We start from the raw sequence: 17,576 nt of genomic DNA, 5'->3' as shown, positions 1-17,576 counted from the left end.
TAGTATGCAGCTGTACTCACTCAAATAACTCCAGGTTTTAGCACTGTTATTCACATTTCCTAAATCATATTAATTTATACATAGAAATATTTTATTTCACTAACAACTGTAGTTTCATAATAAGTTCTTGAAATGAATTGCTTTATTTTTAATTTATACAACTCTTCTAGACGTTACAAAAAATATGCTAAACTGTTGGTTTTTCTTTTTTAAACAAATTATTATCAAACATAAGAATAATATTTCAATACCACTCACTAAGTACTTCTAAATAATAAATTTATTTTTTTGTGTGTGGAAATAAATTTAATGATATAGCTCTTTTAAAAGCATGCTTTCATGATATATAAAAACATGTTTTTTGAGTTTTATTTTCATTAAAATGTCTGTTCTTTTGGGAAACCATTCTATAATTCAGGATTCTTTCAGGAACAGCTCGACCCTGTAATTCCTGATCCAAATGATTTTTAAGCTTATCAAAAAGCAACACAACCGTTTGTTAAATTACATATGTTGGAAACAAGTCTCCATATCCGAAGTCAATAAGCCATTGTTTCATGTTGGAAAATTATACTTTACCACATTAAACTTGCGTAAATGAAATTATAATTGACATACTAACAGGACTTTTTAGCTCACACACACAAGAAGAAGTCAATCAAATTTTCCCTTCAAAAAGTTGGCTCATTTTAAAAACAAGGGTAAAAAACTTTTAAATTGTAAAGATTCCTTTTAAGATTATATCAAAAATGTTTTCTATATTTGCTTTAAATTAATAGAGGACTTTAACCTACTGCACTTTAGAAATCATATGCTTCAAATATAAAATATAGCTCTTTAGTACCATCTTAAATACCATTTATACAGATAGCTCTAGAAGCAGTTCTATAAGACACCAATACTTGGTAGATTATCCAACCATTTCTCCTTCTCTAAAAACTTTTCTGCCTACAGAAGGTATAAAACTATAATATAATCTCAGGCTCCAACTTTCCTCCTAGAAAATGCACACACGCAGAACAAAAGGTAAGAGATCAAGATCATATACAAGACCAAGGAAAGTGCAAAAGGCATGCCTTCCTTCCTGTAAGATATGGCAAAATGAAACTTTTTTTTGTATTTAGTTTTGAAATCAAAAAGTATTCAAGTGTTTTTGTTAGATTTTCTTTTCTTCATTACTACTACTACTACTACTACTACTACTACTTCTACTTCTCCTTTTAATACAAGGCTTTGATGGGCATGAACCAGGTCTCAAAGCACTTTAAAATACCTTTCAAAGATGCCTTTAGGATATTACTAAATGTTAAACAATACAAAGGTATCATTTTTTTCTCTGAGAAAGAGTCAGAGCACTTCAAACTTCGAAACAGCAGCTAATACTTTTCTTAGACATTTTATAATCAATAAAAATTCTCTTTAATATAACAGACAACATATTTGGCATTTGATTCAGTACAAAACTATTTTTTTGAGTTCTGAAAAACATCCTCATAATGTTTTTATTATAACTGGACATTTCTAATAAACACATGTTTACAGTAAAAATGACTAAATTTGCCGCAAATAAAACTAAATTTAACCTACAAACCTTCACACATCTAAGTCAAGGACGTTTATTTTACTTTAGCATGACTTTCAAGCACCCTGGTTTAATTTCAGAGAACCTACAGAAATGAGAAAAGACTTATTTTAGGTAAAAATTTCAAAATGGTTAAGGAATAGATCATGCATGTAATCAATTCCAAGTGTCTATGCCAAATATAATATTTACTATCAAAGCATTCTCCTTTATTAAGTCAATCATCCAGGACCAATATCTATGCTTATGTATCCTTCAATTCATTGTAAAAATAAGAATCCTAAGGCTAGGGGTTACTCCTAACTTAGGAGTTATTTAAGATTTTTCAAAACTCTCGAGCCTGAATTTGACCTTCATAAAGAAGAGCATACTGTCTGAAGGATAAGCTGATGTCTGCATTACATTATTTCTACGCATTAAGTGAGTACTAAAAAGAAATATCTAACATAATCGTAAGTCTGATTCATCAGGCTGTGAAATGCTTCCAAGCCCTTAATGTGAAATTTAAAAAACACTAGTCTCTACAATAGCCCATTAATCCCAACATGATAATGTTCTAGTCCAACTACTTTTTTAACAGACACTCTGAAATGTCACCTGTTTGCATGCTCAAAATTAATGTTACCATTTCCTATAATGTAGCCAAACGACATTTTATTACATGGCATAAACATAACTAAAACTAGAAGTAAGGGGAGGATGGTACCTAATGATAAACATCTTCAGGGAATCTATCCATCAACAGATCTTATTCTTAGACTTTTCTTGTCATTTCCTGTTATTGAATAATAATCATTTAATGAAAAAGGACATGTCATGTTTGTTAGTTAAGATCATTAACAACACTTGATTTACGGAGATGTATAGATTCATAGTGACTGGATGCTTCTGCTAAAGTTTAAAAAAATCCAAATTATAATCATATTTTAGTAGAAACGCCCAACTCCTTCCGAAATCTATGAACGCATAAATAGTAATTTTAAACTATGATACATATAATCTCACTATCTTGGATAATACATTATCAAAAAAACACAATTATACTTACTTTCTGTTAGATTTTGAATTTACGATAGAAATAGTTTTGCCAAGTGATTGCTTCAATAAGAAACACATTTGTCTTTCATTTCTGGTTTTCTGAACATCATATATCCAGCAGGGAATGTTGTATCATAATTTAAGCATAAACTTGTGGCTAATACCAGGTGGTTAAATTTAGTTAACTATTTTAATAAACCATCTGAGCATATGACTAGTGTTTACTATCTGTATATGGGCAATTGCCATTATCAATAACAGAAATCTATACTCACCTGAAGCTATGGCTTGTGAGGTATTTAATGACAGCTGGTTTGATGCGAGCAACTCCTCCTTGGCTGTGGTTTCCTCTCCCCGTAATCACAGACAGATAGGACTTCCCACCATTCTGCTTAAATTCTGTTACAACAGGAATTGGAACAGTTAAAATTCATTTATGTTACATTCTCAATAGAAAACAAACCTGAACTACTCAAACACATATGGAATTACTTTCATGGGGATTTAGATATTTATAAATTCAAAAAGCCCCCAAATTGAGGTTTTTAAATCCATGTTTCATCTATACTGTTTAAGTACAGAAGCCTCAAAGCAACTAATCCACCTAAACACAAGTGAAAGTTCTTCCCCTGTGGGGAAGGAGATTTCTGTGTCCTACCAGAATTTCTTTCTAAAATAATGATAATGACAATAACAATATTAATGATATCTTACAATTATTACATACTTGGGAGTGAGACACTGCTTAAAGCAACTTAATTTATTAACTAAGAATCTTCACAATGGGGGCACCTGGGTGGCTCAGTGGGTTAAGCCTCTGTCTTTGGCTCGGGTCGTGATCCCAGGGTCCTGGAATTGAGTCGCACATCAGGCTCTCTGCTCCTCAGGAAGCCTGCTTCCACCTCTCTCTCTCTGCCTGCCTCTCTGCCTACTTGTGACCTCTGTCTGTCAAATAATAAATAAAATCTTAAAAAAAAAAAAAAAAGAATCTTCACAATGACCCTTTTAATTAAATATTCTGAAGCCAGCCAGCTTTGGTCTGATTAACAGCTCTGCTGTTAATGGCTGGATGGTATGACCATGGACAAGTTATTTAGCCTTACTGTGCCAGTTTCCTTATCAGGAAAATGGGATACAGTCTTACTGTTAAAGATAATTGTTAAGAAACTCTTCTAAGGGCAACCTGGCTGGCTCAGGTTGGAAGAAGATGTGACTCTTGATCTCAGGGTTGTGAGTTTCGAGCCCTATGTTGAGTATAGAGATTACAAAAAACAAAAAAAAAACTTAAACTCTTCTAAAGAGATAGTTTTTAAATATTAAATGAGTCTAGGCCTCTTGTAAGAATACAGCTCCTGCTCTGGATATGACCAGGTGAAAATCAAATGTATAAATCCAAAAAGTAAATAACAGCTACAATAAAATAACAAAAACAGTGTTAAGTAAGAGTTGACTTAATAAATTTAATAAATATTTGTTTCTCAGTCATAAACAGCACAAATTTTACTTTAGCATAAAATATACATAATATAAATATTCTATATTCTGCTCATTAAGTTGCCCTAAGACTCCAGCAGATCCATAGTTTTTCAAGTCTCCTATCTCCAAGGCAATATTTAGCCTAGAATTTGAAGAGGGTACGTTGCCCTTGCATTTCTAATTCCTTCTTTGCTTGAGATCTCCATTTCTTTCCTTCTTTCTTTCCTTTTTTAAAAAGATATGATTTATTTATTTGAGTGAGAGAGGGCATAAGCAGGGCAGGGAGGGAGGGGCAGAGGGAGAGGGAGAAGCAGACTCCCCACTGAGCAGGAAGCTCAACACAGGGCTTGATCCCAGGGCCCTGAGATCATGACCTGAGCCAAAGGCAGACACTTAACCAACTGAGCCACCCGGGCGCCCCAAAATCTCCATTTCTACTCTAGTCCATACCCATTACTTCAAGCGTGTTCTGTTCAAAATTCAACTCTTCCTGGGTGCTACATACACAGGGTATTCACTTTGTAAAGAGTTTTTATGCTATACAATTATTACTTGTACCCTGTTCTTCATAGATGTGATATTACAAAGTTTACTTTAAAAAAAACCTCTCTCATAACTATCCATAATTCCCTCTCATCACTCCTTCATTGTTGCTCCCCTTATCAGTTAGGGCAGTCATTTATACCACCTCATTTTTAAATTCACTGCTCTGAAAATATTCCACAGTTAAATTGCATGCCTCAGATAAAAGTAGGCATTCAAAGGATGGCTACTGAATGAAATTAATGTGTATGTTTAAAGGTCCCCAAATTTCACACTATTCCTAACATTTATCACCTTAAAAAAAAAAAAAACAAAAAAAAAAAACAAACAATTTAACTCATTTTTAAGCCCAGCTCAGATTTCTTATTTCATTTGTAAATATTTCTGTGTACCTTTCAAAAAGGACTCTTAAAACACACACACACACACACACACACACACACACACACACACACAATATCACCACCATATCTTATAAATAGCTCTTTAATATTATGCTTCTAAAAATGGCTAAAAGTTTCCCCCAAGAAAATGTTTTTATAGTGGTTTGCTTAAGTCAAAAATGGCTAAAAGTTTCCCCCAAGAAAATGTTTTTATAGTGGTTTGCTTAAGTCACAGTTGAAACAGGTTCACACATTGCATTTGATTGATATATTTCTGAAGTAACTTTTAATCTAAATGTTCTCCCTCCTCCTGGGTTTTTCTTTACAATTTGTTGAAAGACTTGGTTTATTTATGGGACACCTGGGTGGCTCAGTCGGTTCAGCGGCTGCCTTCGGCTCAGGTCATGATGCCAGGGTCCTGGGACTGAGTCCCGCCTTGGGCTCCCTACTCGGCAGGGAGCCTGCTTTTCTCTAAGCCTGCCACTCTGCCTGCTTGTGCGTGCTCTCTCTCTCTGACAAATAACTAAATAAAATCTTAAAAAAAAAAAAAAGAAAAACAAAAACTTGGTTTATTTATCCTAGATTTTCACAGCATGAATACTGGTGATTGTATCCTCATGGTACCATTTAACCTGTTCCTCTGTTCCCTGTAATTCCCTACAAAGTAGTAAAAACTTTATGGGTGCTGGTGATGCATAGTCCAACCAGAAGGCACATAAAGGTCAGATACTTTTTTTGTTGTTCACTCCCAAATTTGACAATCCCCTTTTATTACTAAAAACAATGGAGGGCAGAGCCACAGATTGTCCCCTGAATGTATTTCTGTTCAACAATACTACCATCTGGTGGTGACTCACTGCAACCACAGGTGGCAACATGCACAAGGATAGGCCTTGGCTTCAGAAAGGGTTTGTATCTTGGGTCTGACCAAGTATCACCTTACACAAGTTATTTAACTTTTTTTCTTGTAATCTTTTTTATTGAGATACAATTAATACAACATAAAGCTCATGATTTTAAAAATGTACAATTCAGTGGCTTTTAGTATAATATTGTGCAACCATAGATACTAATTCCAGAACATTCCATCATCTCAGAAAGAAATTTTCTGTACTTGTTGAGCAGTCACTCCCAATCCATACTTTTTAGCCCCAGCAACCACTACTGTACTTTCTGTTTCTATTGGTTTGTCTATTCTGAACATTTCATATGAATGGTAATCATATAAAAAGGGGCCCTTGTGTACCTGGCTTCTTTCACAAAACATGTTTACAAGGCTCATCCATGTTGCAGCGTGTATCACTACTTGATTTCTTTTTGTGGGGCTGAATAATATTCCACTGAATAGATACACCCAATGTTGTTTGCCCTTTTATCAGCTGACAGACATTTAGTTGTTTCTACTTTTTGGCTATTGTAAACATTCATGTACAAGTTTGTGTGTGAATGAATTGTGCTTTCAGTTCTCTTGTGTACATAACCAGGAGCAGAACCTGCTGGTTCATACGGTAGCTCTAGGTTAAACTTTTTGAGGAATGCCAACCTTTTCCACAGTGGCTGCACCATTTAACATCCTCACTAGCAACATAAAGGGTTAAGGGATGCCTGGGTAGCTCAGTTGCTTAAGCGACTGTCTTCAGCACAGGTCACAATTCCAGGGTCCTGGGATGGAGTCCCACATCAGGCTCCTTGCTGCCAAAAACTACTAGTTAATTAGAAAGAAAAGGTACATTTACACAGAGAAATCTAGCAGAGTCCCACATTAGCTAAGAAATCAAACTTAACATCACCAATAATGGGCCAAAATGACCACGTTATGTCTTTTGATGTATTCATCAAGGATAATTCAACATCACCTATGTAGTATTTTTGCCAAAAAAATACTCTGAATCTAATCAGGAAGAAAGAATCAGACAAAATTGTAGGTCAATCTACCAAAAGCTAGGAGTCTTCAAAATGTCAACATAGAAGACAAAAAACAGGCAGTGTAACTATTCCTATTTTTTCTTGAGTAATCTCTACACCCAAAACAGAGCTCAAACTCATGACCCTGAGATCAAGAGTCACATGCTCCATTGATTGAGCTACCAGGTGCCCCAAACTATTTCTATATTACTGCAGGCTACAGACACAGGGCAATCAGCTGGAACATATAATGTCTGACTGGATCCTGGCTTAAGGGGGAAAAAAATGGCACAGCTGTAAAAGACATTTCCATACAGCTGGAGAAATGTGGATGTGGCCTGTATATTAGACAATATTATTAAAACAATGTTAAATATCTTAAAAGTAACAATGGTACTGTGGTTCTGTAGGAGGATGCATTTGTTCTCAAGAGATAAACATGCTAAGGTATTTGGAGGTAAGGTACCACAGTGGTTAACAACTTATTTTCAAATAGTTCAGCAAAAAGCAGTTTTAAACAGATTAAGCAAATGTGGCCAAAGGTTAACAACTGATCGATCTGGGTAAAAGATATACGGATATCTATTATACAATTATTTCAACTTCTCTATGGGTTCTTAATTTTTCAACATAAAAAGCCAGGAAAAGGGGCTCCTGGGTGGCTCAGTGGGTTAAGCCTCTGCCTTCAGCTCAGTTCAGGATCTCAGGATCCTGGGATCGAGCCCCACATCAGGCTCTCTAATCAGCAGGGAGCCTGCTTCCCCCTCTCTCTCTGCCTGCCTCTCTGCCTACTTGGGATCTCGCTCTCTGTCAAATAAATAAAATCTTTAAAAAAAAAAAAAAAAAACCCAGGAAAAAAGATAGCAAGAAGAGTACACATGTTGATATGCAATGCAAAGTAAAGCTCACTGTGACATAATAATTAAATGTGAGTAGAGGAATGGATACATTATGATGCACTCAGAATACTATACAGCGGTTACAATTAAAAAAATGATACTATCAACATGAGTATATCTTGAAAACTATGCTGAGTGAAAATAAACAGTTTGGTTGAAGGCAGTGTGAAACCACGTACATTCATTTCTTAAAATTCACAAAAGAAATACTACAGAATGATTATTGATGAATGTACATATAGTAAAGGTACTTTAAAAACTAGACAGGAACCAAACTGAAAGATGTTGATTTCCACCAGAAAGAGAAGGAAGAAAAAATGATTGGGAAGAACAGAGGCACCTGACTGGCTCAGTCGGTAGTGTATGCTGATTCTTGACCTCAGGGTTGTGGGTTCAAGCCCCACACTGAGTGTAAAGATTACTTTAAAAAAAAAAAATCTTAGGGGCGCCTGGGTGGCTCAGTGGGTTAAGCTGCTGCCTTCGGCTCAGGTCATGATCTCAGGGTCCTGGGATCGAGTCCCGCATCGGGCTCTCTGCTCGGCAGGGAGCCTGCTTCCCTCTCTCTCTCTCTCTGCCTGCCTCTCCGTCTACTTGTGATCTCTCTCTGTCAAATAAAAAAAAAAAAAAAAAAAAAAATCTTAAAAAAAAAAAAATCTTAAAAATACCTGGAAAGAATACAAAGGGAAGAGTAAAAATAAGATGTAATGCATACATGGTAAAATGTTATCACTTGTTACTTGGATTCATGGGGACACGTGTTTCATTATATTACTGTAAGCTTTTCAACATGGTTTTTATGGAAAACAGATGAATTTCCGACCTCTATATTAATCATATTTCATCAAGTATTTAATTAATTACAAATGATACATGTTGAATTGATAAACCTGCATAAACTACAAAGCCTCCCTACACATATTATATATATAGTATCATATACGCATAAGTTAACCAGAGTAATATAGCTATCAGAGACAAGGAAGGGTTATGGAGCTATGAGGTCATACCTGGGGCATGGACTCCCATGTCTCCACAATAAAATGGAAGATAAAGAAAAAGCCAAATTGAGAATTCAAAAATACTCTAGTAGTGGTAAAAGAAGATGACTTCTAGAATTGGAGTCTGGAGTAACTAAAACAGATTGACTTTTTCTAAATGCTACCATTATCCAAATGATAATGAAAAAGAAACAAGATACTTTAATGCATATGAAGTACATGATACTGGATGGAAAAAGATCCTCATCCAAACCCCTTGGAAGAGGTAGAACTTAGAGAAGAGGCAGGTAGTGGCCTTTCCTGAACCTGCAAAGACAAAATACAAGCAGGAAGGGAGAAAGGGAGCACCTGCATAACACAAACACTCCGAAAGCCTGCCTTCTGTGATAATTCTGTAAAAATCCTATCACCTTATTTACTTCCGCATTTTATTGAACACCTATTGAACAATTGGCATCTAATACACATTTATTAGCTTTAATAAATGTCTACTGAACAAAGATGTCTGATACTCCTGAAAGGTCCCATTTATAAGTCACAGAGGATTCTCAGTATTATACCATGCCCCCCCCCTTTAATAAATATAGCAAAGGAATACAAATATAACTGAAGTAGGGAGTTACCTAACAAGAATTAAAATAAAAACTTGAAACAAAAAAATATGAGATATGGAAATAAAAAGAAAATGTTAATGACTATGGCAATGAGCATTCTTTTCCAAGAAGGTCCCCTTGAAGCATGAACCTAAATACAAACATCTATAAATGTGACACAGATATCCTCAGCTGGCAAACTGAGAATCTCCTGAATTGGCAAGTTTACCAATATAAGCAAAAACATATTTTCTATTTTACTTTCTTTTTAAAAGATTTTATTTATCCATTTGACAGAGAGAGAGAGACAGCGAGAGAGGGAACACAAGCAGGGAGAGTGGAAGAGAGAGAGAAGCAGGCTTCCTGCTGAGCAGGGAGCCTGATGCAGAGCTCGATCCCAGGACTCTGGGATCATGACCTGAGACGAAGGCAGATGCTTAATGACCGAGCCACCCAGGTGCCCCATATTTTCCATTTTAAATTTGTCATTACCACAAGTCTTACCTTCAGTTTTCTGCTGTAAAACTGTCATCAAGTGTTCTATAGCTTCATCCACATGCAGCCCATGGAGGTCTAAAACATTCTGTGGCAGCAGGGAGGCATTGACTTTCTCAAAAATCTCCACAGCAGCAAGGTGATTGGCTTCTTTCATCTTCTGCTCATGGAGACTACCCTTTTATTTTAAACAGACCACCAGTAAACACTTTTGCTATTTGCTACTTAGAAGGCAAAAGAGGAAATAAACAGTGCCCCAAATAAAAGGTAAGACAAAAGAGGGAACAACAAATCTAAAATTTTAAATAATGCAATGGCCTGTGCAAGAAGGCACCAAAGTTTAGGTGAATTTCAGTGAATCAATAACATAGTTCTTAAAATATTAAATCATCATTTCTAACAGATTTCCTAGTCCAAAAACCATAGAAGAGGAAGAGTTAAATAAACATTGCCTATCTCAAGAAGGACTCCATTAGTTATCCTTCGATAATCCTGATCTCATTCAACATCTTGTGGTTACTCCTGAAGCCATCCCTCAAGGTATGTTATTGGGGCTCACGAGGTTATACCAGTTTGATATCTTTCTCCACGCAATCACAAAAAGCAATCCATATTGGAACCACAAAGCTAAAAAGGAAATCAGATAGGTTTCTTATAATACTATGTCCAATAAGCCTGAGTCAAAATTTTACTTCCCTGAAAGATACTAATGCAACTTTCTTTTTCTGGCCATAGAAGTGATATATTACTAAAAATTCAAACATGCTAGAAAGCACAAGTCCCCTGTAATTCCACTCTGACATGGTCAATATCAACATTCTGTTGTCTTTCCTTCAGAAAACCTGTATCTGTTTAGAAGCAGTGCTAAATGACAGATTTTATCCTAAAAGAAAATATGGACTGACAGAATAAACTGTAATTCATATAAGCCATAAATGCAAAAGCAACCATAGAAACTGAGCATTTCAAAGGAGAGGTAAATCTCAGAACCATATATTTCTTATATATTAGGATATCTTATGTCATTTACATAATCTACATTCCCCAGAATAACTTCATCTAGTCACAATAAGAGTATTACCTGCTTTAAGATTATTCAGATATCATAAATGACCAAAAATACCTGTTGGGCATAAAATGTGGCAACGTGTTTTTTCCCCATCCGATAAGCTTCTTTTGCTTTGCTGTAGCATTCAATCCTCTTCTGTTGGTGCAGGAAAGCCTCTGCTCTGTAGTCATTATACTCTGGGTACTCAAAATCCTGGAAAGATGGTTCACTTGGTATATCTTCAGTCTCTTTTGATTTCTTTGCCTACAAGATGTTAGACAATAAATAAAACACAAAAAGAGTAGAAAAATAGGGGCTTTTCTTTCAGAAGATGTATTCGAAAACTGAGATCCACTATTTTTTGCCTTTTAATTTTTTTTTTAAAGATTTTTTATTTATTTATTTGACAGAGAGAGATCACAAGCAGGCAGAGAGGCAGGCAGAGAGAGAGGAGGAAGCAGGCTCCCCGCTGAGCAGAGAGCCCGATGCGGGGCTCGATCCCAGGACTCTGAGATCATGACCTGAGCCGAAGGCAGTGGCTTAACCCACTGAGCCACCCAGGCGCCCCTTGCCTTTTCTTTTAAAAGATTTTATTTATTTATTTACTTATTTGATAGAGAGAGAAAGCAAGAGAGTACAAGCAGGGCTTGTGTCAAAGGGAGAGGGAGAAGCAGACTCCCCACTGAACAGGGAGCCCAATGTGGGGCTCGATCCCAGGACCCTGAGATCATGAGCTGACTCAAAGGCAGACCCTTAACCCACTGAGCCACCCAGGCATCCCTATTTTTTAACCCTTCTTCTCAGGAAAGGAGACTCCCCAGAGTCAACCTAGTAAGTCATATATTTAGCAACTACATTAACTTTTTCATGGTATAAGGTACCTCTTATTTAACCACTCTTATCTTAAAAGATGTTGCAAAGTTCTCTAAAATTATCAAAATATAATTAGGTCACAAAACCAAATCTAAAAAGAAAACACAAGATATTCAAAGAATAAAATTCATATAGCTAATGCAAAATTTTCCAAGTTTTAGTTTATAAACCCAGAGAGTCCAGTCATTGAAGGTAGTAATGGCATATTTCAATTTTTTTTTAATTTTTTTTTAAGATTTTTATTTATTTATTTGACAGAGAGATCACAAGCAGGCAGAGAGGCAGGCAGAGAGAGAGGAGGAAGCAGGCTCCCTGCTGAGCAGAGAGCCCGATGCGGGGCTCGATCCCAGGACTCTGAGATCATGACCTGAGCCGAAGGCAGTGGCTTAACCCACTGAGCCACCCAGGCGCCCCTCAATTTTTTTTTAAATCAATAAAATAATTAAATTCTTTTTGCAGGGACTCCTGAATGGCTGTCAGTTAAGCATCTGCCTTTGGCTCAGGTCATGATCCCAGGGTCCTAGGATCAAATCCACATCAGGCTCCTTGCTCAGCGGGGAGTCTGCTTCTCCCTCTGCCTGCCACTCCCCCTGCTTGTGGTCTTTCTCCCACTGACAAATAAAATCTTTCAAAAAATAAAAAATAAAGCAGAAGGACATATGGAATGTCCACAGCTATTAGTTAGTAAAAATTACAGGTAGGTTTCAATTTTTCAATTGCAGTTTTTCAATCAGCTGACTACTACCAACTAGCCACTATGCTAGTGTTGACTTCTGAGCTTTCTGAAACACCATCAATCAAGTAACTGTTATCCAAAATGGACTTTAAACAAGCAAAAGTAACTCTAAGATACAAAGTAATGAAAATAATAATTAAGCTCCAATACTCCCCACTGAACAGAAAACTGCATGTTTCTGAAGATGTCTCTAAAATATCAAAAGTCGGTGTTTAAAAAACAGCAAAATATAGTGACTTCTACATCCAATTTGGTTTTTCATTTATTGCATTCCTAAAGAGCTACTTGCAGAAAACTCCTTGCAAACAGCAATCTGATACATTTCTTAGCATGTCACTAGGGGGTGGGAGTGGGTATTAATTATTGTGATTTAAGTGGATTTTCTTAAATGCTTAAAATAATTCCAAGGGGTGCCTGAGTGGCTCAGTGGGGTAAAGCCTCTGCCCTCAGCTCAGGTCATGATCTCAGGGTCCTGGGATCAAGCCCTGCATAGGGATCTCTGCTCAGCAGAGAGCTGGCCTCTACCTCCCCTTCCCTCTCTGCCTGCCTCTCTGCCTACTTGTGATCTCTCTCTGTCAAATAAATTAATAAAATCTTTTAAAAAATAAATAAATAAAATAAATTTAAAAAATAAAAGAATTCCAAGTATCAGGTGCCATACCAAGTAATTTAATGAACATTTTATGAAAACTCAATCCCCAAATTCCTCCAAAAATATAATTTTTAACTTCACAAATAAATCATACTTTTCTGATACAATTAATTCAAAGTAAATTGAATAGTGTAGGCTGTTAAATTCCTAAAAGCTGAAAACTGTCATTAAATTAGAAATATTACCAAAGACTGTAATTATAATGCACTCTACAATACAATCTTTAATAAAATGACACTTTAATTTTTTAAGGTAATATCATTTGATATATATTAAATATTACATTAAAATTTTATGTATATATTATATAATACATACATTACTAATTGATCATTTTTTCAAATTGCCCACCTGTGAATTGAGTTCTGAAGTCACAAAAGGTTGGTTAAAAATACTGGTCTAATATATAATAGTTGATTGTATTATCTTTTTACTCATTACATTTTATTAAACCCCTAGAATTCTAGAGGTTTAAAACAAGTTAAAGAATAAAATAAAGGTATCACCATATTCCTGATTCATTATTAAAGTCAAAAAATTTATAAATAGGGTCACCTGGGTGGCTCAGTCAGTTAAATGGCTGACTCCAGCTCAGGTCATGATCTCAGAGTCCTGGAATTGAGCCCCAAGGCAGGCTCTGCACTCAGTGGAGAGTCTGCTTTTCTCTCTCCCTCTGACCCTCACCCCTTCATGCTCTCTCTCTTTCTCTCTCAAATAAATAAATCTTAAGGGGCACCTGGGTGGCTCAGTGGGTTAAGCCTCTGCCTTCGGCTCAGGTCATGATCTCGGGGTCCTGGGATCGAACCCCACATCGGGCTCTCTGCTGGGCAGGGAGCCTGCTTCCCTCCCCCCTCTCTCTGCCTGCATACTTGTGATCTCTCTCTCTCTCTTTGTGAAATAAATAAGATCTTTAAAAATTTTTTTAATAAATACGTAAATCTTAAAAAAAAATTCTGTCTGTACAGTTGATTTACTTTTGCAACAAATAGCCAACCTATTTAATGAAAGAATACAAAGCTCTCTCTCACATAAGAATATGCATAGACCCTCTGTCACTCTCACCATTACTTAATCACAAGCTTGTCTCATATTAATGTTTAAGTATTCTATGAGTATATGGTTTGCATCTGATAAAAATCAAAGATTTGGTAAGGAGAGGATAATAAAAATGCTTTCTATGACTTTTGAAAAGCCACAGTGCTTAACAGTATGAACATAAATATTTCATAGCATCAGAGTCTCTGTTGGTGTTCATACTTAAAAAATGCAAATCATATTTGGTTCTCTGGGAAGAGACCCTTCATTTCTTATTCTTAAAAAAGAAAAAAAACAGTATGCAATAAGAAACACTTTCCCAAATAGCTATTCTCTTTCAAAATAAAACCAAGATTTATTTTTATAACCATTTCATAGGGATGTGGTTTATTACTATAACCCCATTAACAAGGGCCAAACGAAACATGCTTCCTAAGAATTCTCCTCATTAATGCCACTTACTCTCTTGAAGTATAATGTACTATAATACCAAAACCATTTCCCATGGTAACAAGCTTGTAAAATTCATTAAAGGCTAAAGGGACAAATAGTAGTATTAACAAAACAACAGTTTTAAATGCTAGTTTCTTGAAAAGAGACAAATCAACATATTACTGGTACCATGATACCCCTGTTTAATATCTGTGGTCCTTTAGAGTCCTAGGATATCAAAGACAGAGTATTCTGCTCAAAAATCTGAAAATTTTTTTTTTAAAGATTTTTTATTTATTTGTCAGAGAGAGAGGGAGAGAGAGCAAGCACAGGCAGACAGAATGGCAGGCAGAGGCAGAGGGAGAAGCAGGCTCCCCGCCAAGCAAGGAGCCCGATGTGGGACTTGATCCCAGGACGCTGGGATCATGACCCGAGCCGAAGGCAGCTGCTTAACCAACTGAGCCACCCAGGTGTCCCCTGAAAATATTTTTTATCAGTGTTATGATACCTGCCTATATTTTGTGTAAAAAGCTAAGAATAATGTCCAGAATAACTTAAAAGGTCTACATTTTGGCCAATGTTTACATAACTCATAAAATCCCCTTTTCTTTTTTTTTTTTTTTTTAAGATTTTATTTATTATTTACTTGACAGACAGATCACAAGTAGTCAGAGCGGCAGCAGAGAGAGAGGGAGGAGGAAGCAGGCTCCCTTTTTGAGCAGAGAGCCTGATGCGGGGCTCGGTCCCAAGACCCTGGAATCATGACCTGAGCCGAAGGCAGAGGCTTTAACCCACTGAGCCACCCAGGCGCCCCAAATCCCCTTTTCTTATTCAAACATCTTCCAATCATCTCCCATTTTGAGCAAACACACCTTCCTCCCATTACCTCCTCTACCACCATAATGACCCACAGTGCCTCGTTCTATTAACAGAAGAGAGAAGAAATAACCTTCATTCCTAAGTTGGTCTTGATGGTCTCATCATCATCTTGTATCCTCTCTGCATCTTATGAAATATTACAATACACTTATCTATCCATGATGAACAGAGGCATGTACAGCACTAACAGATCACATAAATACAAAAATGAACTGAGTCCTATATGTAAACAAAATGGTGAAATATTCAAAGAAAAAAGGGAGCACACAAACTATTCCTGGTGGTCTCAATTAATAAGTAAGAAGAGCAGGATAATGAAGGTCTGTGAAAAAAAAAAAAAAAGCCCAAAGGTAATACAAAATTGATATATAAAAACAATTGTATTTCTATGCATTTGCAATGTTCAATCCAAAAATAAAACAATTTCATTTACAACAGCATCAAAAAGAATAAAGCAACTCAGGAATAAATTTAACAAAAGACATGTAAAACTTACATTCAAAACTACAACATAACTGTTGAAGAAATTAAGACCTAACTAAACTGAAATTCATGAACTGGAGGCAATAATATTAAGATGGTAATACATCTCAAGTTGATCTACAGACTCAACACACACCACATAAAAATTCCAGCTGGCTCTGAAGCATCTGGCTGGCTCAGTCAGAAGAGCATGCAACTCTTGATCCTGGGGTTGTGGTTCAGAGTTCGAGTCCCATGTTACGTGTAGAGATTATTAAAATAAATAAATAAACTTGAAAAAAAAAAAAAATCCCAGCTGGCTTCTCTACAGAAATTGGCAAGCTGATCCTAAATTCATATGGAACTGCGAAGAAGGAAAACAATCTTGAAAAAAGAACATAGTTGGAAGCTCATACTTCCCAATTCCAAAACTTACTACAAAGCTACAATAATCAAGGTAGTGTGATACTGGTATGATGACAGACATACAGATCAATGAACAGAACTGACAGTCTAGCAATAAACAGTCAATTCATTTTCGACAAAGGTGCTAAGAAAATTCAGTGGGGCAAGAACAGTCTTTGCAATTAAGTAGTTCTGTGACAGCTGGATATCCACATGCAAAAAAATGAACTTGGACCCCTATCTCACACCCTATGCATGAATTAACTCAAAATGGATCAAAGATCTAACTTACAAAGAAACGTAAGTACAATGTAAGTACTAAAATTATAAAATTTTAGAAGAAAACATAAAAACAAAACCCAAAAAATAACAAAATATACAACATAAAAAACAAAAAAATAACCTCATGACCTTGGATTAGGTAATGGTTTCTTAACTAGGACACCTAAAGTACAAGCAACAAAAAAGATAAATTGTACATCATCAAAATTAAAACTTTGTACTTCAAATGAAAGACATCGAAAGAGTAACAAGACAACCCTCAGAATGGGAGAAAATTTTGCAAATCACATGTCTGATAAGGGACTTGTAACTAGAATATAAAATGAAATCCTATGACTCAAGAATAAACATTTTAAGGGGCACCTGGGTGGCTCAGTCAGCTGAGCATCAAACTCTCGGTTTAGGCTCAGGTCATGATCTCAGGGTCATGAGACAGACCCCACTCATGTAAGGCTCCACACTCAGTGGGGAATCTGCTTGAGAATCTTTCCCTCTGCCCCTCCCCTTTTTCCTGTTCACACACATACACACTCTCTTTCAAATAAATAAATAAATCTTAAAAAAAAAAAAAAACAAGAATAAAAAAACATTTCTTAATGGGCAAAGAATACAAATAGATATTTCCTCAAAGAAGACATTCAAATGACCAATAAGCACATGAAAAAGTGCTCACCATCACCAGTCATCAGGGAAGTGCAAATCAAAATGACAGTGAGATAACCACTTCTTTATTAACCGTTTATTTCCTGTTTCCTGATGCTTTGACATCTGGGTCCCTTGCTAACCCCTGGAGATAAAAGTATCCCCAGCCCTGGGGCTGGCTAATTCCTAGAGATAGCAAACAACTCATCTGCTAGCAT

General features: G+C 36.1%; 1 protein-coding gene across 12 annotated transcripts in view; it reads right to left on the bottom strand.

The window, feature by feature from the left end:
- Nucleotides 1-293: 293 nt before the first annotated feature.
- The window catches only part of N4BP2 (NEDD4 binding protein 2), an 83,320-nt gene continuing 66,037 nt past the window's right edge, over nucleotides 294-17,576 (bottom strand). For all 12 annotated transcript variants that reach the window (XM_047719144.1, XM_047719151.1, XM_047719150.1 and 9 more), the window contains 4 exons: nucleotides 11,036-11,224; nucleotides 9,922-10,090; nucleotides 2,896-3,019; nucleotides 294-1,667 (listed from right to left, as the gene is read on the bottom strand). In XM_047719144.1, the coding sequence (XP_047575100.1) occupies nucleotides 1,622-1,667; nucleotides 2,896-3,019; nucleotides 9,922-10,090; nucleotides 11,036-11,224 (528 nt within the window). In that variant the 3' untranslated portion in view covers nucleotides 294-1,621. The remainder of the gene's footprint in view (nucleotides 1,668-2,895; nucleotides 3,020-9,921; nucleotides 10,091-11,035; nucleotides 11,225-17,576) is intronic.

Source organism: Lutra lutra, chromosome 2, assembly GCF_902655055.1.
Source record: "Lutra lutra chromosome 2, mLutLut1.2, whole genome shotgun sequence".
NCBI lineage: Eukaryota > Metazoa > Chordata > Mammalia > Carnivora > Mustelidae > Lutra > Lutra lutra.
The sequence above is the reverse complement of the archived record's forward strand: the minus strand, read 5'-3'. Positions and strand labels throughout refer to the sequence as shown.